The sequence below is a fragment of the Zonotrichia leucophrys genome, chromosome 21, assembly GCF_028769735.1.
Source record: "Zonotrichia leucophrys gambelii isolate GWCS_2022_RI chromosome 21, RI_Zleu_2.0, whole genome shotgun sequence".
Taxonomy (NCBI): domain Eukaryota; kingdom Metazoa; phylum Chordata; class Aves; order Passeriformes; family Passerellidae; genus Zonotrichia; species Zonotrichia leucophrys.
In genome coordinates, this window is record NC_088190.1 from 111799 (window position 1) to 139608 (window position 27810).

The 27810-nt window shown below is 49.0% G+C and overlaps 1 protein-coding gene across 1 annotated transcript in view; it reads left to right on the forward strand.

Moving 5' to 3' along the window:
- ACAP3 (ArfGAP with coiled-coil, ankyrin repeat and PH domains 3) overlaps positions 1-27560 on the forward strand; it is a 35103-nt gene extending 7543 nt beyond the window's left edge. The window contains exons 2-24 of the mRNA XM_064730420.1: positions 9869-9926; positions 10566-10685; positions 11464-11517; positions 11795-11853; positions 12690-12873; positions 13792-13836; positions 14333-14428; positions 14806-14880; positions 15277-15288; positions 15441-15553; positions 16086-16137; positions 16847-16947; positions 17359-17470; positions 17933-18141; positions 18505-18574; positions 18685-18779; positions 19199-19419; positions 19579-19683; positions 20410-20502; positions 21114-21334; positions 21699-21808; positions 22312-22422; positions 22559-27560. Coding sequence (XP_064586490.1) covers positions 9869-9926; positions 10566-10685; positions 11464-11517; positions 11795-11853; positions 12690-12873; positions 13792-13836; positions 14333-14428; positions 14806-14880; positions 15277-15288; positions 15441-15553; positions 16086-16137; positions 16847-16947; positions 17359-17470; positions 17933-18141; positions 18505-18574; positions 18685-18779; positions 19199-19419; positions 19579-19683; positions 20410-20502; positions 21114-21334; positions 21699-21808; positions 22312-22422; positions 22559-22706 — 2464 coding nt within the window. The 3' untranslated portion in view covers positions 22707-27560. The remainder of the gene's footprint in view (positions 1-9868; positions 9927-10565; positions 10686-11463; positions 11518-11794; positions 11854-12689; positions 12874-13791; positions 13837-14332; positions 14429-14805; positions 14881-15276; positions 15289-15440; positions 15554-16085; positions 16138-16846; positions 16948-17358; positions 17471-17932; positions 18142-18504; positions 18575-18684; positions 18780-19198; positions 19420-19578; positions 19684-20409; positions 20503-21113; positions 21335-21698; positions 21809-22311; positions 22423-22558) is intronic.
- Positions 27561-27810: the final 250 nt, after the last annotated feature.

Sequence of the window (27810 nt, forward strand, 5' to 3'; positions counted from 1 at the left end):
GATGTGCCACTGACTCATCTGAGCTGGGAGATAAAGCACGAAACTGTGGGATGGTGCCAGCTCCCAAACTGGGCTGAGAGCCTGGAAACCTCCAGGATTTGGGATGGGGGAGATGGCAAGCCAGGTTTGTGGGCTTTCATCTCACCTGGGGGTGACAGGTGGGTGCACACAGGAAATCAGGAGTGAATTTTAGCTGGATGCTCAGTGTGGAATGCTCAATGTGGGAATCCTGGGCGGCCGAGTCCTGCTCTGCCCCTGGCCTTGGGGCTGGAGTTCTCCTCTGCTCAGCCCCATTCCTACAAGACCAGCTTTGTTCTGCCTGCAGCACAGAGGATGCTTTCATTTTCCTCCTCAGCCATGTCTCCTGCCTGATGATTCCCCCTTCCCTCAACAATTTGGCTTTTTCTGTGAGCCTGGGAATGCAGGACATTCTCAGGGATGCTTTTCCTGCATCCAGAGGGGATTCAGGACCTCAGAGGGATGGGACAGGCAGCAGGAAATCTGGGAATGGGGGAAATGTGGGGAAGGGAAAAAGGGAAAGGGGAAAAGGGGAAAAGGAAAGGGGAATGGGAAAGGGGAAAAGGAAAGGGGAAAGGGGGAAAAGAAAAGCAGGGAAGGGGAGAGAGAGCACCCACAGCACGTGAGGTACTCCCCTCCAAAAATCATCCAAAATCCCCTCCAAAATGTCCTTTCCCGCACCTGGAGCACTGACACACTGATTTTTCATGTGGGGATGAATTCCACAGCCACATTCTCCTGAAAAGTGGGACTGTGCCCAGCCCCTGAGGGGAATAAATCAAAATTAGGGATGAGCAGCTCCAGGGCTTTCGTTCACACTCCCCCAGCAGCCCCATAAACTCTCACCCTTTTAGGAGAGGGTTGTGGTACTGGGAAAAAATCCCAATTTTGTGGCGCAGCAAAACCCATCTGGCAGCAGTGGGAAGGTGCCAAATTGTCACTTGTCACCCAAGTGGCACCAAGAGGAAGGGGCAGGGGCTTGGTGCCACTGCAGGGCTGCCTTTGGCACGAAAAGCCTTTTCAGCCCCAAACAAAGCCAGCCCAGAGGTTGGGGAGCTCCAGCTCCAGCCAAGGCCCAGAGGAGGAGGGGAAAAATGGAAAAAAAATAGAAATAAAGAGCATTTAGTGCTGAAAGAGATCCCTGCTGGGGGAAGTCTCAACAAAAGCTGCTGGAGCTCCTCCAGCCCTGTGGGTAAACGGTGCCACCAAGGTCACTTGGGGAGAAGACAGAACTGTTTGAGGCCTTTTTTTTTTTTAATTTAAATCCATTTTGCTTGTCAAAGAAAGCAAACAAATGTCTAAAGGGTCTTGTGGCACAGAATGTGTCTTTCTTCAGCTCAGGAATAGAATATTCCTGTGTTCAGGGCTGCCTGTGCAGTTCCACTCTTGTGCCAGGCATTTCTCACTGGGGTTTCCTAAAAGCACCCGGGAGCTGTGGTGCCAAAATCTTCTGCTAAAATCAAAAATCAGCTAAAATCAACTCTGCAGCTGGACTGTTCCCCTGAAAGAAAAGAAAATCAAAAATTAATTAATATTCAGTGCAGAGAGGAAGGTGGGGATGCGTTCAGGGATAAATTCCTACAGTGAACTCTAGGCGGGAGCTGCAGAAAAATAAAAATATTCAGAGCAGAAAGGAGGGCGGGGTCCATCCAGGCCTGGAACCAGTTCCAGAATAATTTACCCAGAATAAATCCCTGCAGAGAGCTGCAGGTAGATGGTGCTGAGCAGGTGATTTCCAGAAAATTCCAGATGTTCCTGGGGAGGTTTGGCTGGGAGTTGCCAGGGAAAAACCCGTTATCATCAGATCCATGACATCAGGAGTGCATTAGGAGGGCTAAGGAAGGATTTCATCTCTAAGCCATTAAATCCTGCAATAATTGAGGTTGGAAGAAACCTCTGGAGGTCACCAAATCCTCATGACCTTCCCCAAGTAGCTCCTTGGTGCTGCAGGAGCTTGGAGAAAAACACTCAAATATTGATTAAATTTAATTTAAATTGATTAAATTCCAATTCCTGACTCTTAAAATCAGAGCAGAAACGAGAAGAAAAATGGGAAGAAGAAGAAAAAGGAATGGGATTTTGTGTGCATTATAAAACTCCATATTTTCTGCTGAAAACTGCCAGGTTTTTGCTAAATATTAATGTTAAAAAAGTCAACTAAACACAGCAAGCAACCAAAACTCTGCAATCTTACTCATCCTGCTTCAAAGCCTTGTCTAAACATCCACCTCCAGCGTCTCAGGGAGGGGAAGGAGCTGTAAACTGACATTTAACAAATTCCAGACAGGAATTGGGGTTTTTTGGGGCTCTGTAAAAACCTCCTGAGCTCTGCTGCCAGAGCCAGAGCTGAGTTCGGGCACAGAAATGGAGAAAAGTTCATTTAGGGGTTGTGCAGCTGCCTAAATCTCAGTGAAGATGGGGGGAAACAAGCACCAGGAAATGTCTGTGAAGTGAAAATAAGATTTGGGCATTAAAAAGAGGATTTGGGGTGGTGGAGCTCTGTGGGAGAGGAGCTGGAACTGAAGGATTTGGTGAAAAATCTGAATTTTTGAGGAACCACTGGAAGGAAGAAAAGGTTTTTCATCAGGCTTTAAAAAACTGAACCAGAAGAGAATAAAATAATGAAGAGAGAGATGATTTTGGTGTCACAGCCTGAATTTCTGCTGTTCCACCTGGAAGAATTTGATGAAAAATTCAAATTTTTGAGGAACCACTGCAATGAAGAAGAGATTTTTCAGCAGGCCTTTGGGAAAAAACCCTGAAATGAGGATAAAACTATGAAGAGAGAGATGATTTTGGTGAATTTCTGCTGTTCCACCTGGATTTTCTCGTCCTGCTCCCACTGGCACAGCCTCCACCTCTCCATGGTGCCCTCAGCCATCTGCGGAGAGATTTTAGTCAAGATTAGGATCGAGCTTATTCCATTATCCTGGAGCAAAACCAGGAGAGCCCAAGCACTGCAAACAGCTCTTCAGTGCCATTCCTCCATTAAGAAATTGCTGTGAGGGGGAAAAAAACCCTTTTATCCCAAGGACAGGGACATTTTAATGATGAGGTAAATCCCTCCACACTCCTCAGCTCACAAAAGGGGCAGTAAATGAATTATTCTTTATAAAACCTAACATGAACCTCAGACAAGGTGATAAAACAATTCAATTTTAAATTTTTTTAGTGACTTAAATATGAGTGGCCTTAAAATTATTTTTACAAGCTGTTTTTCCTTGTGTTTTTCCCACTTATTCCAAATTTTGGGTGAAGCAGCAATTTCCAGAGGGAGGAAATCAGCAGGGAATGGAGATGTCAGGGAAGGGAAGCAGCAGGAGGCACAGAGCTGGAAATTGGAGAATTTAGCAATTTCTGGCTGCTCGGGGTGGTTGAAAGGACAGGTAGCAGAAAATCTCATTGCTGCAGCAGTGCCAGCAGATCAGATCCCTGTGGAATTAGCATAACTCCTGCTATAAATAGATTTATCTGGGCCAGAGCAAGCTCGGCTGCTTTTGCCCACAGTCACCTCCAAACAAAGCAGCTCCTGGGGGCTTGGGGGCTCTTCTGGGATTCAAAGGAGATTTTTGGGGATGATCCCACTGAGGGGGCAGAGATTGCACTGAACCAGCCTCTCCTTTTTGTGGCAGCCAAGCTACCAGCAAAAAACCTTTGCCAAAAAAGCTCCTTGCCAAAAAACCTTTCCCAAAATCTCCTCGCCAAAAAACCGTTACCAAAAAATAATGAGTAATGGGAAATGGGATGATGGGAAATTGGATAATAGGAAATGGGATGATGAACAATGGGAAATGGAAGTGGGATAATGGACAGTGGGAAATGGAAATGGGATAATGGACAGTGGGAAATGGGATAATGGACAGTGGGAAATGGAAATGGGATAATGGACAGTGGGAAATGGGATAATGGGATAATTGGAAGCCAGGCCCAGCATGACAAGGCCCAGCCTTGGCTGGGGATCAGGGAATCTCACAGAGCAGGACCGTGGGGCTGCAGCCAAGGGAACACAGCCCCAGTGTGGGCTCACAGGGAGCTGCTGTGGGGCTGCCACAAGCGAGGGCATTGTCCCCCTGCCCGGGCTGTCCCTGCCCAGGGAGCTCCAGGAGACAGTGGGAAAGGGGGAAAAGAAGAGAAAAGGGGAAAAAGAAAAGAGGAAAAAGAAGAGCAAAGGGTGAGGCAGCGGGAAAAGAGGAAAAAGAAAATAGGAAAAAGAAGAGCAAAGGGGGAAAAGAACAGAAAATAGAGAGGCAGTGGGAAAAGAGGAAAAGAAGAGAAAAGAGGAAGAGAAGAGCACAGGGAGAGGCAGCTGAGCTGGAGCAGCACACGCAGCATTTCCAGCAGAGCCGCTGGAATCTGGGTCAGGCTCAGTCTGGAGCTGCCTCGTCAGCACAGCAGGGCTGGACTCAATCCATCTGTCCATCCATCCGTCCGTCCATCCCTGGGGTGCCCAGAGAGCTGCCCACACCCCCGGGGTGGCACTGAGGGCACCAAGGGCATGGCACGGCCAGCAGGGCTGGGCTGGGCTGGGCTGGGCTGGGCTGGGCTGGGCTGGGATGGGATGGGATGGGATGGGATGGGATGGGATGGGATGGGATGGGATGGGATGGGATGGGATGGGATGGGGGCTCCTGGGGGGGACACAGCCCTGGGCCACCAGACAGCCCAGCCCTGGGAATTTGGCTGCCCAGGGGTTTGTCCCAGGCTTGGCACTGTTCTCCATCCCAAGGGAGCCATAAATGTTGGGTTTTACTTTGGGCCAGTGCTGGAATTGCATCCCCCAGCCCAGCACAGCCAGGAGGTGGGGACAGGGACAAAAGGGGATAAATGACATGGAGATGGGGGTAAAAGGATGGGGACAGGGGTAAATGGGGATAAATTGAATGAGAACAGGGTAAGAGGGGACAAAGGACATGGGGACAAGGGATCCCTTTCCCAGGGATCTGATCCTGCTCAGGAGCTTGGCAAGGATGGTGAGAGGAGGGAGCAGCAGGATGGGAATCCCAGATTTCCACTCCAGGATCTCAATTCCCAGTTTCTTTTTCTCTTTAAACTCCCAAGGTTATCCTGAATTTCCCCTCCTTACCCTCACACACCTGTGGCTGTGCCCTGAGCTCTCCCAGGAGGAAAAATCCCTGGAATTCAGCAGGGCCTGGGCAGGATGGGGCTGCCATGGATACTGTCACCATGGAGCTGTTGTCATGGTGACCCTGCTGTGGATGGAGGAAAGGGAAAGGGAAAGGGAAAGGGAAAGGGAAAGGGAAAGGGAAAGGGAAAGGGAAAGGGAAAGGGAAAGGGAAAGGGAAAGGATTCCCCTCTGAATTCCTGCTGGAAGGTTTTTTTTAGGAATTCCTCACTCAGTGGAGTTTATTCCCCTCTGAATTCATTCCGGAAAGGGTTTTTTAGGAATTCCTCACTCAGGCGTTGCCATCACAAGGTACCAAATCTCTGCTCTGACTGTGGCGCTCCTGATTTATGGTCCACCCAAAAGGGGAGAGTTTGGCAGCTGGGAACAGCTGGAACAGCTCAGGGGAGCTCCAAACCCCTCCTTTCCAGCTGGGAGAGGCTTTTGTGGAGATTTTAGGGTGGGAGAGGCAGAAATCAGCCGGAGCTGGAGCTGGCAGAGGCGCAGGAAGAGGGAGGGAAGCTTCCGGAAGCATTCCTGCTCCTGCTGCAGGGATCTGTGCCCTGGAAGCTGGCTGGGATCCCACTGGGATGAGCTCACTCGGAGCTGGAGCTGCTCTGGGGCAGCTGGGGAAGGGAAAATCTCCAGGATGACTTTTAGATGGTGGCTGAGAGAGGCTTTATGTATCATTTTTGGTCTAATTTTCTAATTTTTGGCATAATTTTTTATGTAATTTTATATATTTTTCTGCGTAACTTTTTGCCTAACATTCTATTTCTCAGCATAATTTTCTGCCTAATTTTCTGGCCTAATTTTCTTTATATTTTTCTTCATAATTTCCCGCATCATTTTTTGGCCTAATTTTCTATATAATTTTCTATTTTTCTGTGTAATTTTCTGCCTAATTTTCATTATAACTTTTGGCCTAATTTTCTATATAATTTTCTCTTTTTCTGCATAATTTTCTGCCTAATTTTCATCCTAATTTCCTGCATCACTTTTTACCTAATTCTGTATTTTTGGACATAATTTCCTGCATAATTTTTTGCCTAATTTTGTATTTTTTGTCACAATTTCCCCTGGATCCCTTTCCCAGTGATCCTTTCCCTGGGTCCCTTTAGCATGCAGCTGCTCCTGGCTGGAACGGGAGCCATAACGAACTCACAGCTCGTTATCTCTGGGGCTATAAAACCATTCCTGGTGGGATTTTGGCCACGTTTTGGGTGATTTTTGCCATTTCTGAGCCAATCCAAATGCACAGAGCCGGGCTGTGGGGATCTCTGAGGGAGCTCAGCCTCGTCTGGCAGTGGGAAGGGCTTGGAGGGGGGCCAGGGATTGTTGTGCAAAAAGAAAAAGGAAAAAATCCTGGCAGGGCTTCAGCAGGAAGGGAGAGCGGCAGGAAACGCTCGGGGCACGGGGCCAGGACAGGCTCAGGCTGGGACAGAGCTTCATTCAGAGCTTTTTGGGGTGAAAAGAGTCAGTTCTTGGCCAGTTCTGGGACAGAGCTTCATTGAAATCGTTTTGGGGTGAAAAGAATCAGTTCTTGGCCAGTTATGGGGGTAGAGCTTCTTTCAGAGCATTTTGGGGTGAAAAGAGACAGTTCTTGGCCAGCCCTGGGGACAGAGCTTGATTCTAATTATTCAAATATTCATTTTGGGGTGAAAAGATTCACTTCTTGGCTGGGCTGAACATGGCTGGGGTTTGTTCAGGAGGCACAGATGGGATGGGATGGGATCCATGGGATGGGATGGGATGGGATGGGATGGGATGGGATGGGATGGGATCCATGGGATGGGATCCATGGGATGGGAATGGATTCTCATTCCCACATTCCTCCAGGATGGAGCAGAATTGGAACAGAGCTTGATTCAAATCATTTTGGGGTGAAAAGATTCAGTTCTTGGCTGAGTTGGGTTCCTGCAGATCCATGGGATGGGAATGGGAATGGGAATAGGTATGGGAGTGGAGGGGAGCAGATGTGGATTCCCATTCCCAGATTCCTCCAGGATGGAGCAGCATTGGGACATCACCTTATTTCAATTATTTTGGGGTGAAAAGATTCAGTTCTTGGCTGAGTTGGGTTCCTGCAGCTGGGAGAGGCTGAGAGTCCCTGGGATTTGCTCAGGAGGCACAAATGGGATGGGAGTGGGGATGGAATGGGATGGAAATGGGAATGGGAAGAGAGATGGGATGGGATTTATAGGATAGAATGGGAATGGGGTGGGATGGGAATGGTGAGGAGCAGACATGGATTCCCACTCCCGGATTCCTTGGGGATGGTGCTGAGGTGGCATTTCCTCATCCCTGAGGAGTCATCCCAGGTCCCCAGGCTGCTTGTGTAACTCTGCTTTCATCTCTGACATGCTGGGAGCAGTGGGAGGATGGAAATTTGGGAGTGGAGCTGGCACAGCCTCAGCTTGTCAGCAGTGAAACTGGGATTCCTCAAGGGAAGCAGGATCTGTGGGATCTGCAATTCCATCAGTCAGCAGGAAAAGGACATTTTAACCCCAAAAATCCGGTGCTGTGCAATTCCATCGGTGAGCAGGAAAAGGATGTTTTAACCCCCAGAAATCCAGTGCTCTGGAATTGTATCAGTTAGAAGGAAAACAACATTTTAAACCCCAAAACCCCAGGGATGGACTTGGGCATGGTGTGCCCTTGAGGGGTGGGAAATCAGGGGTTGATCAGGCCCTGAGATGCAGAAAGAAAAATCCCTGAGCAGCAGAGCCAGGTGTGTGGGAGGATTTGGGATTGAATTTTGGGATCTTTTTGCTTTCCACTCCCAGCTTACCTCAGAGTTCCTCTCCCCAAGAGCTTCCTTAGGATATAAAAGTACCTGAAAAATGCTGGATAAATGTAATTTTCTTTGCTTCCTGGATCTCCTTTACAACCAAATAAACCACTGGGATCTCTGCCCTTGCATTCAAACCCTTTTAACCTTTTCCATCAAGCCCATAGCAAATAAAAAGCTCCAATTTTTTGCACCTTGTGTTCCCCAGCCCCAAAAACATCTCCCTCCTCCACAGAGCCAAAATTTATCCATGGGTTGGGATAAAAATAGGCAGTAAATTATAGATGAATAAATCATAGAATAGATGAAGGAAGATGAACATAAATGAATAAATGATAGAATTATATTAAATTACAGACAGGAAATCTGCTGCCTGGATTGCAGATTCCACAATGGCTTCCCTGGAAAGACAATGATTCCCAGGAAATCCAGCTCTTCCCTCTTTTCCAGCTGCTCTTTGTGCCCAGCTATCAGCAGCACGAGGAAACCGAGTGGAAAAATTGAATCTGGCAGCAGATGCATGAAGGCACACGAGCCCCAAACCCAGGCACCAAAAATAGCTGAAAGAGGGGGGAAAAAACCTGAAAAGAGCCTTTTTAACGATTCCTTTTCTTTCCAAAGCTTTGCCCCCGGGCACAGCCACGCTGCTGTTTGTGTGTGTGGGAGGCATAGCAGAGTGGGAGAGCTGCTGTTTCTTTATTTTATATTTCTTTGGTTTGTTATTCCATGGAAAAACTCCCTTTTTGTTGTTGTTTTTTGGCTGTGTTTTCCATGTTTTCCAAGGGCTGGTGGTGGCCAGGGCCCTGGGTACTGAGCTCCAGCCTGGATTTCATTTTCCAGGGGGTTTGGAGAGAGTTTAGGAAGGAAAAAAAGGGGCAACCCAGCATTTTTTTACTGGAGAATATTCCTGGGATGAAGACAGCCAGAGCCTTAGACACAAATCCTGCAGGAATTTTGAGGATTGAGGGTGTCCTGTCCTTTTCCTGAGAGCAGGACCAGTTCATGTCCCTCCAAACCCCATCTCTGCAGCTGGCACATGCTCAGGGCTGGGGTTTTTCCAACTTTGGCTGGAATATTTCAGGAACCAGCTTTTAAAATCCTGATCCCACAAACCTGTGAAGCTCCCTGACTAAAATTAGGATTCCAAACACTTGGTGGTGTGAGGTTTGACCACATTCCCAGGTGTGTGGTTAAAGAAATCACCCTCTGAGTGCTCTGCCAGGGAACACCCTCAGCTCTGCAGGGTTTGCTGCTCTCTGCCCTCCCAAAATCATTCCAGGAGCACATTCCTGAGCCTGGGAATGCCTCCTGCAAGTGGCTGATGTCATGTTTGCCTCGGAGAGGGAGGCCTGGTGGCCTTTGCAGCTGGGCCGTGACAGCTCCTTGCTGACGTGACATCTGCCTGCTGATGTGGAAAAGGAGCAGATCCCAAAATCCTGGAGTGGATTTATCCCTATCCAAGCACAGCCCCACGTGTGTGGAGGAGCTTTTTGGTGTTCAGAGGCCTAAGGGCTGCTCTGTGTGGGTCTCAGGGGTGGTGCCTGAGGTTTAAAGGTCATAATTCAGCACTTCAGACAGCCTGGAAATGGGATTTGGTGGTGCTGGAATGAGGAATTTGTGCCTGGTGGGGCTGGATGGAACAAGGGTTATCCCTGTGTCAATTAGCACTGCTGCTAATTAACAGAACAATGCCACTAAATGAATTTGCTGGGGGTGTCTTCCCAGCCCTGGAATCATCTGGATCATCTCCATCTCTTTTCCCAGCCCTGGACTTCATTCCTGAGGGATTCAGCGTCGACATCCCAGTGGGAATAGCAAGTCCCTCAGCCCCTCCGATCCTCCTCACCCCTTCCTGGCCTCCTACCCAATCATCACAAGCTGCCAGTTAATGATTCCTTGCTGCTAATTAATGATTCCTCCTCGCTGGTCTGTTGCAGGGCAACCATCGATGAGGTGGAAACGGATGTGGTGGAGATCGAGGCCAAGCTCGACAAGGTGAGGGCAGATTGTGGTCTGAAGGACACTGCTGGATCCCCTGCTCAGGAATGGGGTCCCTCCAGGTGTCCCCTAAAATCTGAGCCCATTTCCAGCTGTTAAATTCAGATTTAGCACCCCAGACCTGGGGCCTGGCAGGTGTGGTGGAGATGGAGGCCAGGCTTGACAAGGTGAGGGCAGATTGTGGTCTGAGGGGGACTGGGGATCCCTGCTCAGGAATGGGTCTCTCCAAGTGTTCCCTAAATTCTGAGCCCTTTTCCAGCTCATAAATTGATGTTTAGCACCTCAGGCTTGTCCCCAGGACTCCTCTGAGCTGGGATAAGAGCTCCAGTCCAGCTCCTCCTGGGACAGGCTGTCCTGTCCCAGGATGGGATTTCGTCCCTGTCCTGGACCCCTGTTCTTTCTTGGGTGGGATTTTGTCCCTGTCCCAGGGTGGGATTTTCCCGCTGTCCCACCCGTGACAGTTCCCAGCACAGCAGGAACGGGAAGGGCACCTGTCCCAAAGCCCTGGGCTGGGTGTGGGACAAAGCCAGGCTGGTCCAAAGCCCGTGCTGAGCTCATGTCTGTGCGTCCCCTTGCCCCCATGTCCCTGTCCCCATTTGTGTCCCCATGTGTGTCCCCCTGTCGGTGTGTCCCCAGCTGGTGAAGCTGTGCAGTGGCATGCTGGAGGCTGGCAAGGTTTACATCACCACCAACAAACATTTCGTCAGCGGCGTGAGGGACCTGTCCCAGCAGTGCAGGAAGGACCAGATGATCTCGGTGAGCCTGGGGGGCTGGGGGTGCTCAAATTCCTGATCAGGGGGCTGGGGGTGCTCAGATCCCTGTTCCTGGCTCAGGGGGCAAGATCCCTGCTGCTGGGAATGGATCACAAGTCCAAGCCCCTCATGCTGCTTAAGCAGCCACTGAAAATGAGATTCGGTGGGAAATCAGAGTGAGGTCCACTCAAAATGAGATTTGTGTTTGGAGGGATGCAGAGAATCGGATAATACCAGGCTGGGAGGTCAGAGATCCATTTAAAATGGGATTTGCTGGGAGGTCAGTGTGAGATCCATTTAAAATGAGATTGGGTGAAAGGTCAGGCTGAGATCCACTCAAAATGAACTCTGAGGGAGATCAGAGTGAGATCCACTCCGGCTGAGCTCTGCAGGCAGCGCTGGGCTGTGCAATGTAGGTCAGTGAGCAGCAGGGATTTGGGAGGTGAGCAGCCCACGCAGAGCTGCACACGTGGAGCTCAGCTCTGCACTGCCAAGGAAAGGCTTCAAGGGCTCCAAACCCTCCCTGGCAAGGACCAGGGGCTCCTCAGAGCCTTCCTGAGCCTCTGCCCAGCCCTGGCAATGAGGGGGAGCTGCTTCTCTTCACTGCCAGGTCCCTTCACCTTATTTATTTTCATTTTATTTTTATTTTATTATAATTTTTTTATTTTATTTTATTTTTAATTTTTATTTAATTAATTTAATTTATTTCATTTAATATTTATTCCTTTTTTAATTGTATTTTATTTTATTTTTAGTATCGTATTGTATTTTTGTTTTTTCAGGAGTGCCTGGATAAATTTGGGGACAGCCTACAGGAAATGATCAATTACCACATGGTAAGGGGCTGCCTCCTCCTCTCCCCTTGGGTGCTGGTGGCATTGCTGATGTCCCCTGTGTTTGCCACAAACAGAGGTCCTGCAAGGGGGACAAAAAAAAAGGACGAGAATTCACCAAAATCTTGCACTCCAGAATTTTCTTTTCTTCCTTTTGGGCAGCAGAGGGAGGACATACAGAGCCCTGAGGAGGATTTTGGCTGGTAAAAAGCTTTTGGGGGCAGATTTTTTCCCCCTTTCTCAAAATAATTGATATTTTTTCCCCTCTTCTCTCTTCCAGATCCTGTTTGACCAGGCCCAGAGGTCGGTCCGGCAGCAGCTGCACAATTTTGTCAAAGAGTGAGTGTTTATTTAGTGTTTGTCCTTTTCCTTTAATTTTCAGCTTCCTGAGCTTCCCATTCCTCCTGTCCTGGGAATGCAGGGAGCAGAACCAGAACCTCCCTGCAGGGCTGATCCTGCAGGATAAACATCCCAAAATCTGCAGGGCTGATCCTCCAGGATAAACCCATCCCAAAATCCACCTGCAGGGCTGATACTTCAGGAAAAACCCATCCCAAAATCCACCTGCAGGGCTGATACTTCAGGAAAAACCCATCCCAAAATCTGCAGAGCTGATCCTCCAGGATAAACCCATCCCAAAATTCAGATCCTGAAGGGCGGATCCTGCAGGGCGGATCCTGCAGGGCGGATCCTGCAGGATAAACCCATCCCAAAGTTCAAATCCTGCAGGGCTAATCCTCCAGGATAAACTCATCCCAAAATTTAGATCCCACAGGCCAAGCCCATGCCAATCCATCTGCAGGGATGATCCTGCAAGATGAACATCCCAAAGTTCAGATCCTGCAGGGCTGATCCTGTGGGATAAACTCATCCCAAAATCCATCTGCAGGGCTGATACTTGAGGCAAAACCCATCACAAAATTCAGATCCCTACAGGCCAAACCCATCCCAAAATCTGCAGGGCTGATCCTGCAGGATAAACTCCTCTGAAAAATCAGACCCTGAAGGGCTGATCCTGCAGGATGAACATCTCAAAGTTCTAAAGAAAGACTTGACTGAAGCTGGAACAGACACGCTGGGCTGGGCTGGGATCCTGCTGGCACCCATGTTTTATTCTCACTTTCTAACCTTGCTTTCTCCCCGTTTCTCCCAAATTGCCCCATTTGTGGCCCCAGTGACGTGAGGAAGTTCAAGGAGACCAAGAAGCAGTTTGACAAGGTGCGGGAGGACATGGAGATCTCCCTGGTGAAGAACGCGCAGGCGCCGCGGCACAAACCGCACGAGGTGGAGGAGGCCACGGGCACGCTGAGCATCACCCGGAAATGCTTCCGGCACCTGGCCCTGGACTACGTGCTGCAGGTGCCTCACCCTCTGAAGCCTCTGCGTTTCAATCTTCTGTTTTTCAGATTTACTGGCTGGGTCTGAGCTTCATATTAGGGGAAGTTGTCCTGCTCAAATTCAGGATTTTCCTGATTTTCCCGACTTTTTCTTTTTTTGAATTTCAATTTAAATCCTGCATTAGGCTCTCTTCACAAGAGTAGGGATGTTCGATTAGGGTTTGTTTTTTTTTTTATTTAGAAATGGGGTAACTGAGGTGTTTGAAAAGCTTTTATTCCATTTTCAGTCTCATGTGAAGGGTGAGACAATACAGATGTTATAATTCACACCATCACAATCAGAAGTTAACTATTTTCTTAATTTCTTAGTTATACTAATTTCTAAATTATAATACATAGTAATTATATTAGTAATTTCTTAATTATAATGTGATATAAGTGTTTCTTGGCCTATCAGTGTTAGTTAGACCATGCTGTAAATGCTTTAATAATCCAAAATTACCCTTTTAATAAATCATTTCAATAAATTCTATAAAATTTATACATATATACATAAATTATATTAAAATTATATCAATATATAAAATAATTAAACAGTAAATTTTATATTACATATAAATATATATTATAATATTTATATAAAAATTATATCTTTTATATATATATATACATACACAAATAAATTCTATAAATTATCATAACATCCTTTCAATAAATTATTTGCTCTCAGTAAGAGAAAGGAATATAAGTTTCCCCAGCAGTGATTTTAGCCAGGTGAGAAGTGTGCATTTATTGCACCTTTTCCAGAACCCACCTTACAGGCACTTTGCACTGGAATAATTCAGGAATAATTTGGGACTGGTTTCCCAGTGGATCTGTAGATTCCCAGGCTGCCTTTGCTGCTGGTGCTGAGAGGAATATTTTGATTTTTTTTCCCCAGATCAACGTGCTGCAGGCCAAGAAGAAATTTGAGATCCTGGATGCGGTAAGAGCTGCAGGAAAGGAGCCCTGGCTGCTCCTCGGGGAGAAAATTCAATTTTTGGGGATTTTCAGGTGCTGCTTTCCCTTCTTTGTGCCCACAGCAGAGTGCAAGGAAGGAGAAGAGGGATAAATTGCTTGGGGAAAGTAAAACATAAAGAATTAAGAAAGAAAAATTAAAGAAAGTAAAAATAAATTATTTTGAGGGGGGGGAAAGGGTATAGGTTTTTTTACTCTACCCCAGGAAATGGAGTAAAGCAGGGATAAATTGCTCTGGGAAAGTAAAAAAAATCAAAGGTTAAACCCATTTTTTATGGGGAAAAAGGGTTTAGGGCTTTTACTCTGCCCCAGGAAATGCTGATTTGTGCCCACAGTGAAGGGGAAGGAAGGAGAGGGATAAATTGCTTGGGGAAAATATGGAGTTAAACCTAATTTTTCTGTGGGGAAAAAAGGATGAGGATTTTGCGCCGTGGCGCTGACCCAGCTGTTGTTTCCGTCCCCAGATGTTGTCCTTCATGCACGCGCAGTTCACCTTCTTCCAGCAGGGTTACAGCCTCCTGCACGAGCTCGACCCCTACATGAAGAAATTGGCCACCGAGGTGAGGGGGGCCTGGGCTCTCCTGAACCCCAAAGGGTTTGGGATTTGGGGTTCCCCTTTTGCTGCCCCAGGGCCAGCAGGGAGCACCCAGGGGCTGCTGCAGGAGTGGCTTTTTGCCTCCTTTGTGCCCCGTTTCCCTCCTTTTTGCCTCCTTTTTCCCCCTCCTTTTTCCCTCCTTTTTGCCTCTTTCTTGGCTCCTTTTTTGCCCTTTTTGCCTCTTTTTTCCCTGCTCCTTTCCTCCCTCCTTTCCTCCTCCTTTTTCCGCTTTTTCACCTCTTTTTCCCCTTTTCCCCCTTTCTGGTGCTTTGGGCCCAGGATATCTCTGTCCCACCCCATCCTCTCCATCTCCATCCTGATTTTCCCCCGTTGTTTTTCCAGCTGGACCAGCTGGTGATCGACTCAGCCGTGGAGAAGAGGGAGATGGAGCACAAGCACGCCCTGATCCAGCAGAGGGTGAGCCCCAAATTCCCAAATTCATTATTTTCCTGGAAATGCTGGATTTTCCTGACTTTTCTTGATGTCCCTTGTAGCTTTTGGGCAGCTCCAGATTCCTCAAATTCAGGATTTTCCTGATTTTCCTGCCTTTTTTCTTTTTTCAATTTTAAATTTAATTCCTGCATTTAATATTCAAGTCAAAATAAATTTTTTAAAGCAGAATTTAAATAGAATAAATTTCTTTTTATTCTCACAATAGAATCTGAGGCATCTCAGATTTTCCACCCTTGGCAACGATTCCCAGCCTGAAGGCTGGGAGTAAATAATGAATTACTGCTAATAATAATAAATTAAATTAATTAATTTATTTTTCTTTCCCTTTTCTTCTCCCTGCGTTGCTGCCTGGCCCTGCAGACCCTCCTGCAGGTGAGTTCCCACCTGGATCTCCACCCTGATCCCAGAAATCCTGTGCGAAACTTTGGGATTTTGGCAGATTTGTCCCTTTTTCGTGTTCTATTAATTCCTCTCCTCCCTGACCCCCTGGGGCCTGTCATTCTGAGTCTCTTTCCTCTCCCCAGGATTTCTCCTACGATGACTCCAAGGTGGAATTCAACGTGGATGCCCCCAACGGGGTGGTGATGGAGGGGTACCTGTTCAAGAGAGCCAGCAACGCCTTCAAAACCTGGAACAGGTGAGAAATTATTCCAAATAATTACTCCAATTAATTGAATTATTAATTTTAACAATTAAATAAATATTTATATTTATATTTATATTTATATTTATATAAATATAAATATAAATATAAATATAATTAATTTACTAACATTAATAGAATAAATAAATACAATACATTAATTATAAATAATATTAATAATTAGCATTATTCCAATTAACTGATATAATTCAAATTTCACCTGACCTTGGGGCTGAGGCTCTGCACTCTTCCCTGCCTTACCCAACCCCTTCAAACAACTCTAATTCCAAACCTTTTTGGAAAAGGAACACCCTAATCTTATGGAATTAATTAATTTTTTTAATTAATTTTTTTTTCCATGCAAATAAAGGCAATTTCTGTGCATAAACAGTCCATTAAAGCATTTAATCAATGTATTTATTTTATTCATTTATTTTATTTTATTGATTTATTTCAAAACCTAATGAAAATTGGAATTTTTAATGGGGAGGTGATGAGGTCTGTTTGTGTGTCTGTCCCCCCTCAGGAGGTGGTTTTCCATCCAGAACAGCCAGCTGGTCTACCAGAAGAAGCTAAAGGTCAGTGCAGCTGCCCCAGGTGACAGCAGGGGATGAACCAAGTGATTGGTTAATTAATTAATTAGTTAGTTCATTAACCAGCTGCTTGGCTGGGGAGGAGCTGGGATTTGGATCAGGGGACAGCAAGGCTGTGAGTGGGCTCCAGGAAAAAAGCAGGAAAAAAAGATTTATGAAATAATTATTTATTAAGTAATTATTTATGGAATAAATATTTATTAAATATTTATTTGTAAGATAATTATTAATTAAATAATTACTTATTAAGTAATTATTTTGGGTGGTTGGGTTAGGAGTTTGGGGGGCTTGGGAAAGCCTTGGGGGGGTTGAGGCAGGAGAGAGTTTGGAGGATTTGAGAAGAATTTTGGAGGTTTTGGGTAGGAGGAATTTTAGAAGAATTGGGAAGAATTTTCTAGGGTTTGAGGCAGGAAGGACTTTGAAAGTGTTGGGAAGGAATTTGGAGGGTTTGGGCAGGAGGGATTTTGGGAAGGAATTTGGAGGAGTTGGGACATAATTTGCAGGGCTTGAGGCAGGGGGGACTTTGGAGATTTTGGGAAGGAATTTGGAGGTTTTGGGAAGGAATTTGCAGGTTTGGGCAGGGGGGACTTTGGAGGATTTAGGAAAGAGTTTTGAGGGTCTGGGCAGGAGTTTCCCAGTTGTGCCCTGGCCCCAGGAGCCCCCCAAGCCCCTCCAGGCCCCGCTGTGTCCCCAGGACGTGCTGACCGTGGTGGTGGAGGACCTGAGGCTCTGCACGGTCAAACCCTGCGAGGACATCGAGAGGAGGTTCTGCTTCGAGGTCGTGTCCCCCACCAAGTGAGTGTGGGGCTCCCCACGGATCCCTGGGCTGGACTGGCAGCGCCTCTGGCTGTCCAACCCTGTGGGAGGCATTTCTACCTGGAAACTTTGGGATGGGGAAAAGCCCCGACCTTGTGGGGCTGGAAAGTTTGGAAAGGGAACAACCCCAGCCTTAAGGGGTAAATTTTTACCTGAAGGTGTTGAAGAGGGAACACCCCAAGCTTGTGGGGTTAAGTTTTAACCAGAAGCTTCAGAGAGGGAACACCCCAACCTTATGGGGTGAATTTTTACCTGGAAGCTTTGTAGTGGGAACTTCCCAACCTTGTGAGGCGAATTTTTGCCCTGCTGCAATTCCGGTGCTGAGGATGAGGAGGAGCAGCCTCACCCCAAGCCCTGGTGGTGTTTTTGGCTCTCCCCACCCCGCTGCAGGAGCTGCATGCTGCAGGCTGACTCGGAGAAGCTGCGCCAGGCCTGGATCCAGGCTGTGCAAGCCAGCATCGCCTCTGCCTACCGCGAGAGCCCCGACTGCTTCTACATCGAGGTGAGCCCTGAAACTGCTCCTTTTACTGACTTTTTAAAACTTTATACAGCTCTGGAAAGAGGGGGAGATGTGGGAAGTTGATTTGTAAAAAGAATTCTCAAAATATGGCAGAAAGCTCACTCAGTCTTGTACATGTATATGCAAACACTGAGATAAGCATTTACAACATAGTGTAACAAAAGCTAATAAGCCAAAAAACACTTAGAGTATGTTGTAATTAAAAAACAGTTAGCTTCTAATTGTAATAATATAAATTATAACATCTCACTCTGATAATAAAATGAAAGTTTTTAAAACAGCTCTCAGTTACCCCATCTCAAAAAAATCACTTAATCCAACACTAAGGTATCATCCCCCTCCTTTAGAGCCACTCCAAACCAAGCTGAGTTTGCCTTCCTCCAGGTGTTCATCTCCTGACTTGCTGGAGGTGTTCATCTCCTGATTTTTTGCTTATCCCTGCAGAGGCTGGACAGAACAGCCTCCCCCTCCACCAGCAGCATCGACTCAGCCACGGATTCTCGGGAGCGGGGCGGGAAGGGGGAGCCGATCCTGCAGAGGGTGCAGAGCATCCCTGGGAACGAGCAGTGCTGTGACTGTGGGCAGCCAGATCCCCGCTGGGCCAGCATCAACCTGGGCATCCTGCTCTGCATCGAGTGCTCCGGCATCCACAGGTGCTGCTGGGCTGTGGGATCCCGGGAAATTGTGGGGAAAATGGGCTGGGGTGGAGGGCAGGATCCTGGGGAAATGGGCAGGTATGGAGGGCAGGATTCCAGGGGAAAATCCTGGGAAAAATGGCTGGGGATGGAGGGCAGGATCCCAGGGAAAATGGGCAGGGATGGACTAAAAAATTCCCAGGAAAAAAAGCCCAGGAAGGATTAAAAGATTCCCAGGAAAAATGGCCAGGGATGAAGTGCAGGATTCCAGGAAAAGTGTCGGAGCTGGAATTACAGAGAGATAATTCAGAACTCATTAGGGAAATTCTGGGCTTGTGGGATTGTAATTATTTCTGTGTTTTCTCCCTCTTGGCTGAACAGGAGCCTGGGTGTTCACTGCTCCAAGGTCCGATCCCTCACGCTGGATTCCTGGGAGCCAGAGCTGCTGAAAGTGAGTGCTGGATTTTCCCAGGGAGAAACGCTGGGAATCCAGGGATTCCCTGGAAAAAGGGGGAGTTCCTCACCCAAGCCTTTAATTCCCTCCCCGAATTTCACTTCCAGCTGATGTGTGAGCTGGGCAACAGCACCATGAACCAGATTTATGAGGCGCAGTGTGAGGAGCTGGGGCTGAAGAAACCAACAGCAGGGAGCTCCAGGTGAGCCCAAAATCTGTGGAAAAGCAGGTTCAGGGAAAACCTGAACTTCAAAACTCTTTTTGAAGTTTGAGAAACAGGTGGACAAAACACCCCAGAGCAGCAGCTCCATCCCCTCATGGTGACTTTGAGCAAACCCAGTTCCTTCTGTTCAGGCAGGTCCAGAGACCTCAAAATGCCTCATTTTAGAGTTTGAGAAATAGGAATTTTAGGCCAGAGAAGCAGCTCCAACTCCTCATGGTGGCTTTGGGCAAACCCAGTTCCTTCAGAGGGCTGCAAATGCCTCATTTTAAAGTCCAGGAAATTGGAATTTTAGACATCAGGTGGATTTGTCCACACTCCAGAGCAGCAGCTCCATCGCCTCATGGCGGCTTTTCCCAAATCCCCTAAATTGCTGTTTTTGTGCTGCCCTCCTCCCTCAGGCAGGACAAGGAGGCCTGGATCAAGGTGAAGTACGTGGAGAAGAAGTTCCTGAAGAAGCTGCCGGGTGGGGAGGCGCTGGCTGAGGCCGAGGCCGAGCCCAAGCGGCGCCGCTGGTGCGTCAAGAAGTGCCAGAGGCACAGCAGCGGCTCCCGGGCGCCCGCGGCGCGCAGGAAATACCGGCAGGAACCGGGCAGCGCCTGCCCCGCCATGCTGGCCTCAGGTGGGGAACCATGAGGGAGCCTGGAAACCAAATACGGGGGGCAATGCAGGAAATACAGGCAGGAACCAGGGAACCCCTGCCCCGCCATGCTGTGTGCAGCTCCAGCTGGGGAAGGCTCTCCCTTGCTGGCCATTAATTCTGAGTTTCCCTGGGAAGCAGCAGCCACCCTGGAGAGGAAATTCCGCCGGGATTCTCTGTTCTGCCCCGACGAGCTCGACTCCCTCTTCTCCTACTTCGACACCGGCGCCGGCTCCGGCCCTCGCAGTAAGTACTCTGAAACAGATCTTGATTTTTATTTTTAATGGATTTCGGTTTTACCTCTGCAAGAGAGGCTGTGTCTAGCAAGGGCTCTGGCTGCTCTGAGGTGGCTTTGGTTTAAAATCTGTGAGATTTTGGGTTCTTAGGAAGGTTCTGCCTGATCTGGGATAACATTGGTCAGAAATTTGTGACATTTTGGGTTCTTAGGAAAGTTCTGCCTGCTCTCAGAACTCTGGGATAACTTTGGTCAGAAATTTCTGGTATTTTGGGTGTTTAGAAAGGTTCTTAGGAAGCCCCTCCCTTCCCTCCCAGTTCAACTCTCTGTTGAGGTGTTGGGTCAGTGGTCTCTTCCAAGGTCTCTTCCAACCTGGTCATTCGGGGAATTTGGTGGAATTCTGTGAATTTGGGGGATTTCCCAGGAACTGGGGAGGTGCTGAAGTCACCATCCCTGGGTGTGGCACCGGGTGCCAGGGTTGAGTTGAGCTCTTGGGGGCTGGGTTGGACTCGATCTTGAAGGTGTCTGCCAACCTGGGGATTTTGTGGATTCTGTGGATGTTGTGGATTGATTCTGTGGGTGGATGGATGGATTGATTGATTCTGTGGATGGGTTCTGTGGATGTTGTGGGTTCTGTGATTTCTGTGACCTTCTCCCGGAGGAGGAGCAGCCCGGGCCGGCCTGGCTCTGGGCTGGGTGTTCAGGTGGCCGTGGTTTGTGTCCTGTGGGCCCCGCAGGTCTGAGCAGTGACAGCGGCCTGGGCGGGAGCACCGACGGCAGCGGCGACGCGCTCGTGTTCGGCTCCGTGGTGGACAGCGTCACCGAGGAAGGTGGGTGGCACACGGGGGGGGGCACTTGGAAGGGCTGAGGGCATTATCCAGAACCTTCTTGGCTGGAGCTCTCAATAGAGTTGGGCTGAGGGGTTTTGAGGAGTTGATTGGGAAAGCAGAACTTTTCTATTGCATCAAGAACCTGAGTCCTGCTGGAGGGCAGGGTTAGATGGGGTTTTGGGAAGGAGTTTGAGGGTTTTGGGAAGGAGTTCTTCCCTTTGAGCATGGGGAGGGGCTGGGGTGGGTTTCCCAGAGAAGCTGCCCCATCCCTGGCAGGTCCCAAGGTCAGGTTGGAGCACCCTGGGATAAGTTTTGGCAGCCCTTCCAATCCAACCCAGTGCAGGATTCTGTATTTTCTCCTGGAATTTCCCCCAATAAAAGGCAGAACTCCACAAACAATGCCAGGCCCAGCTTCCCTTAGGCAGCGTGGGTGGCTAGGATGGCATGGGGACCATCCAAAATGCACTGAGATGCTTTGGGCTGACTTTTCCGCCCTTGCTGTCCCTTTTCCCCTTTATCCTCCTTTTTGCTCTCCTTTTGCCCTTCCCTCTGCTTTTTCCCTCTCCTTTTCCGCTTTCCCCCCTTTTTCCTTCCCCTCTCCATCCCAGCAGAGTGCGAGGTGTCGGACGACTCCAGCGGGGAGGCGGAGCTGGAGCAGGAGGTGTCGGACCTGGAGGAGGTTCGGGAGGTGCCGGCGGGGCTGGTTCTGTCCCGGGCTGCCCGGAGCCGGAACCTGCCCCTGCTGGCCGCTGCCCTGGCCCACGGAGCCGATGTCAACTGGGCCAACGAGGAGGACGAGGGCAAAACCCCCCTGATGCAGGCTGTCAGCGGGGTGAGGGTCCCCAGGGGCTGGGGATGTGGGGTGGGACAAGGGCAGAGCCCCCCTGATGCAGCTGTCAGCGGGGTGAGGGGTTTGGGATCTGGGGTAGGGGGCTGGAGCATGGGAGCTGTTCAGTGCAGGTGAAATGGTGTGGGAATTCATTTGGGAATTAGGTCTGGGTGAAATGGTGTGGGAATTCCCTATGGAAATTGGGTCTGGGTGAACTGAGGTGGAAATTCCTTTTTTGGAATTGTCTGGTCTGGGTGAATTGATGTGGAAATGCCTTTTGGGAATTTGATAGGGAAATTCTCAATTGTCCAGTCCGGCTGAACTGAGTGGAAATTCCCATTTTTTCCCCATTTTTCCCCTTTCCCAGGGCTCCCTGCTGGCCTGTGAATTCCTGCTGCAGAACGGGGCCGATGTGAACCAGCGGGACGCGCGGGGCCGGGCGCCGCTGCACCACGCCACCTACCTGGGGCACACCGGGTGAGTGCCACCCATCCCTGCTTCCTGCAGGGAACTCCCACCTGGACAGCACAAAACCTCAGGATCTGGGGGAATCCAGCTGGAAAATGCGAATGCAGCTCGGGGCTGGCACGGGGCAGGGTGAGGTGGGAGATGGGGGTGGGATCTTTTCCGGGGTGGATGGGGAGGGGCTGGGGTGGAATTCCCAGAGATTTTGAGGCTTCCCCATCCCTGGAAGTGCCCAAGGGCAGGTTGGAGCAAGCTGGGGTAAGGATGATGAGCTGGAATTCTGTTCCTTGGAACTGGAATTCTGTTCCTTGGAGCTGGAATTCTGTGACTCTCAAATTCCTTTCCTGAGGCTCCCTGTCCCCCAGGCAGGCGTGCCTGTTCCTGAAGCGTGGGGCTGGGATTTGGGAATTCAGGAATTGTTTCATTCCCTCCCCAGGCAGGTGTGCCTGTTCCTGAAGCGTGGGGCTGGGATTTGGGAGTTTGGGAATTCAGGAATTGTTTCATTCCCTCCCCAGGCAGGTGTGCCTGTTCCTGAAGCGTGGGGCCACCCAGGACACCCCGGACGGGGACGGGCAGGACCCGCTGAGCATCGCGGTGAGCGCGGCCAACGCCGACATCGTCACCCTGTGAGTGCCACCGGGGGCTGGGGAATGCTGGGAGACACTGGGAGATACTGGGAGATACTGAGAAACACAGCCTGGGGACTGGGAAATCCTGGGAACCAGCAGGGGCAGGAATAACCAACCCTCCTGTGCCACGCAGGCTGCGGCTGGCGCGCATGAACGAGGAGATGCGGGAGGCAGAGGGGCCCCTGGGGCAGCCCGGGCAGTACCCCAGCAACAGCCCCACGGAGCTGCAGTACAGGAAATGCATCCAGGAGTTCATCAGCCTCAACATCGACGAGTGTTAGGGACAGCCCGGTGCCCTCGGCCGGCCCGGAGCCGGGCGGGGTCCCCGCGAGTCCCTCCCTTGGATATTCGGTGTTTTCCCTGCTGGTTGGTCTGGTTGTGATGCCTGCACACCCCGAGGGTTGAGCTGCCCTCAGGGGGTTTTTCCTTGTGGGGTTTGAGTTCTCATGCTTGACTACTGGATGGCTGATTTTTATTTTTTTAAATTTTTTTGGAGGGTGTTTTTGGAGTAGGAGCCTCCCCAGGGTATGACCATGGAGTGTGTGGGAAGTGTGGGACATGAGCTTAGAGGTTAAAAAACAACACAAAAAAAAAACAACAAAAAAAGGAAAAAAAATTCAAAAAGAGAAGAAAAGGAAAAACTTTCTGTGACCAGGGGAGAGCCACCAACACCAGGAGCAGACACAGCTGTCCCTGAAGAACTGGCTTGGAATTCTGGCAGGGATGGCGGCTGGAGCCTGCCCTGCCCTGGGAGGGCCCCGAGGTGCCCTCCAGGCTGGATTTGGGGCAGGGGTGCTCCGGAGGCCCAGCCGGATCCGGATCAGGATTCAGGATCTCCAGCTCCTCGCCCGTCGCTGCTCTCAGGACTGAACCGGCCACGCTCCCCTCGACTGCTGCCCTGGCTGCTGGGCTGCCCGAAGCCATAGCTGCCCTGCTTCCACCCCCTGCAGTGCCCAGAAGGATTCCCATCCCATTGGAATACCCAGAAGGGTTCCAGCCCCACTGGAATTCCTGGAAGCAGCAGCACTGATCCCTGTCGCTGGCGATGGGCTCGGGGCAGGGAGGGGAACAAGCTCCAGCTGCTCGGTGCAATTTCACAGAATCACAGATCCCATTGTCCCAGAATCCCAGATCCCATTATCCCAGAATCCTAGGCTGGGAGTCACCCTCAAGACCAAGGAGCCCACCCCACTCCCCACACCCCAACCAAACCACTTCTAGTCCCCATCTTCTTCCAGTCCCACCCAGGGATGGGGAATTTGCCTCCTCTGGGTTCCCTGCAGGTCTCCATGGGGGAAATTCCACCTGCAGGAATCCCCCCATGTGCTGGGGCAGCTCAGCAGCTTTGGAGCTCCCCAGCTCTGAGGAGCAGCAGAGTTTTTGTGGTTTTCTCCTTTTTTTCCTCTCTCAGCTGCAGTGAGAGAGCGTGGCTCTCCTCGGAGCACTTTGCTGCTGTCTCACCCTGTCCTGGGAGGGTTTATGGAGCTCAGGGGGCTCTGGAATCCTGCCTGGAGCTTGGAGACTTTCCCAATGTCCCCAGCTGCAGCTGGCACCAGGGTTTGTCGGGATTTTGGATCCCAGTCCTGGCTGCTCCTGGCACGGTTAGGATGGGGCTGGGAGCTGATCCTGCTCCCGAGCCCTCCCGAAGCCCCAGCCTGGCCCCAGCAGGACCCCCCCGATCCCTGCGGAGCCCCCAGACCCTGCTGGATCCCAGCCCGGGGCTGGCCCATCCCGCAGGAATCCCCTCCCCGTCGGTGCTGCCCCCACCCCTGGGGCAGCTCTTGGTGCTGATTCCCCCTCGAGCCACGCAAATCCTTCAGGGTCCTTCAGAGCTCTTGGGAGAAAAGAGAATTCTCACATTTGGGAGTGGAGGAGAATTGTCATCCTCTGAGAAAAAATAATTTCTTCATTCTTGAGAGTGGAAGAGAGTTTTCACCATTTGAGAGCAAAGGAGAATTTCACATTTGAGAGTGGAGAATATTCCCCATTTGAGAGCAAAGAGAATTTTCACCATTTGAGAGTGGAGGGGAATTTTTTCCCTCTTGAGAACAAAGGAGAATTTTCATATTTGAGAGTGAAGAATTTTCACATTTGAGAAAAAAGGAGAATTTTCACATTTGAGAGTGGAGAATTTTCACCATTTGACAGCAAAGGAGAATTTCTTCACTCTTGAGAGCAAAGAAGAATTTCCACCATTTTTCACCACTTTTCAATTTTCACCAGGACAATTTCACACTCTGCTCTGCTCGTGGATTTCAGCACGGCCATAATTTGAATTATTTGAATTTTTTAACCTGTACAGCAACTCCAAACTGATTTTCAACCCCCGCCCCTGCTTTTCCCAGCTTTTTTAGGAGGAGTTCAAAACCCGACTGATCCTTTTGAGAACCGAGGAAAAACCACAGCTTCCATTTTTGGGTCATTTTATTTCACTTTTTCTGGGAATTCTGGCCACAAATCCTGGCCAGGCTGCACCCTGGAAGCTCAGACTCACTGCTGAAGTACATGAAGTTGGAAAAAAAATGTAAATATCGATGCAAAAAGCAGCATCTTGCAAGACAATGGATTTATTTAACATTGTATTGGTACTTTAAATATTTAGATTCAATGTATAAAAGCAACTTGGTGCACTTTTCCTACCTGACAGTATTTTGGGGGGTTTTATGTTCTTTTGTTATGGGTTTTGTGCTGTCTTTTTTAATCAGTGGAATTGTTTAAGTATTTAATTTATTCTTATTATTGATGTGCCCAGAGGACTAGTGCAATTTTTATTCAATACAGTTGGTCTGTATTTAATGTCAGGATTTTTTCCGTAGCATTTTTAGGGAATATTTTTCCAAAATTGCCTCTTTTTCTTTCCCCTCATCCCAATTTTCCTCCCTTCCCCCCCTTTTTCCCTTTGTGTTTCCATCACGGATTCAAAGCCTCAAAATTTGAGATAAACCCAACACCCTGCAGTCCCCAAACCAAAAATTTCTCCAGGAAAAACACGTTAAGGATGCACTTCTCCCTGTTTCCTGTGTTTCTTGGACTTTTATGTCTCCTTGGGGGGGTTCTGGGGGGGGTGTGGGCTCCAAATTTTGGAGGGGAGAGTGGGGAAGGCTCGTAGAAAATTCAATTTCAATTTTCAAATTGAAATTTGAGCATTTCCAGGCTCTGAGAGGGATGAAAAAATGAACATTTTGTTGTTTTTTCCTGCCTGAAACGCAGCTGGATTCGTGTTGTACCATCCTGGTTGGAAGATTTTGATGCCCTAAATTAGATTTTTTTTTTTTTTTAATCTTTTATTTTTCCAAGGGGGTGTGAGTGTTTTCTCTTGGATTTAACCACATTTAACAGGAGGAATTTAAAAGTTAAAACCCCTCAGCCACCAGGATCCTCCATCCTTGGGACTTCTTGGGATCTGGGGGAATTTTTCTCTCTTTATTTAACCCAAGTGCCTGGACTTGGATCCAGTCTGGGTTTGGATCTCTGATTCCAGCTGGGATTTTCAATATTCCAGGTTTTTTTCAGGTTATTCCAGCCTTGCTGCCTCTGAGCTGGGAAATTTCTTGGAGTATTTTAAAGGAAAAAAATTTTAAAAATAATGGGATTGGAAGATTTGATGCCTTTAACCAAAAATCCAGGTGTGAGAAGCTGAGCTGGGCCAGGCATCAGATGGAATTGTTTGTTGGAAAATACCTCTAATATCATCAAATTAATTAATTGATCATTAATTAATCATCCTGCAGCTTCCAGGAGAGAACTGGAGGGAGGATTTTGGGATTGAGAGATCAGGAACATCAAAAATATCAGGAAATACCAAAATGAGGATCAGGAACAGCAAAAATTTTGTGATTTGTGCAAGAAAAACCCAGGAGCTGCTCAGGGAATGCACAGAATTCCTGCCGTGGGTGGAAAATGGAATTTTGGAGTTTCCCAGCAATTCCTGGGTTGGGTTTTGGAGTTTCTTGGCAATTCCTGGGTTGAGATTTTTGAGTTCCTCGCCAATTTCTGGTTTGGGTTTGGGAGATTCTCACAATTCCTGATTGGAATTTTTGGGTTTCTCAACAATTCCTGGTTTTGGAGTTTTTTAGCAATTCCTGGTTGGAGTTTTTGAGTTCTTCAACAATTCCTGGTTTGGATTTTTGGGTTCCTCAGCAGTTCCTGGATTGGGTTTTTGGGTTCCTCAGCAATTCCTGGTTGGAGTTTTGGGTTCCTCAGCAGTTCCTGGTTTAGGTTTTGGGGTTCCTCAGCAATTCCTGGTTGGAGTTTTGGAGTTCTGGGGTTCCTCAGCAATTCCTGCTGCTGTCCCTGCCCTGTGTCCCTCAGAGGGGCCGGGAGGTGACACCGAGCCCTGGTGACAGCCCCGGGGATGGAGGGGCTGAGGGACAAAATGGCTTTTGGGAGGTTCCAGGATGGGTGGGATGTCCCCATGTCCACGGGAACGGGGCTCACTTGGGAATGGGCTCCTCACACCGGGCTGGGCCGTGCCTGCAATTCCCGCTGGGGACACCGGGGGGGACACCGGGGCGGGACCAGCACAGAGGGGTTCGGTGGAGATGCTGCTGCCCCAGAGGTGGCACCTGGGGACACCACAGGGACAGGGAGAGATCCCTGGGCTAGGCCAGAGACCCCCTTGGGCCAGCTCAGAGGGGTTTGGCTGGGCCAGAAGCCTTATTTGGTTATGTGAGAGGGGCGTTTGGGCCATCTCAGAGGGGTTTGGGCCTTCTCAGAGGGCTTTTTGCCCCCCTCAGACGTTTTTGTGGCCATCTCAGAGGGGGTTTTGCCCCCCTCAGACGTTTTTTGGTCAGTTCAGAGGGTTTCTGAGCAGCTCAGAGGGGTTTTTGGCCATCTCAGACGTTGTTTTGCTATCTCACAGGGGTTTTTGCCATCTCAGAGGTTTCTGGCCAGCCCGAGGCTCTGCCCTCGCTGTAAATAAAATGAAACTCCCACCCCTGCTCTCCTCCCTCCCCGCTCTCTTTGCACCAGGATTTTTTAACCCTTCCCCTCCCTGCACCTCTGGAAATTCAGATTTTCTCTCTGTAATCACCTTTGTACAATTCCAAAGCTCTTTCTTGTGCTCTCTGCCTTTTTTCCCCTCTCCTTTCTCTGGTCTCTTGAAGCACTCTTAATAAAAATCTGGTTAAAAACTCTTTCCCTCCTCCTTCTCAGCTTGGTTTCTTGCTGGATTAACTAAAATCTGCATTTTTAACCCCTTTTCCTTCTCCAGGCTGAGCTGTGGGGCACTGAATGGCACACAAAAATCTGGGATTTTAAAAAAAAAAGGTCAAAATTTGTTTTCAGAGCATTTTATTATTTAAAACATAATTTAAAAAACCAAAGTGTGTGGGTTGCAAGAGAGTAAAATGCTCCTGTGCAAACATCCCCATTAACAAGAAAGTT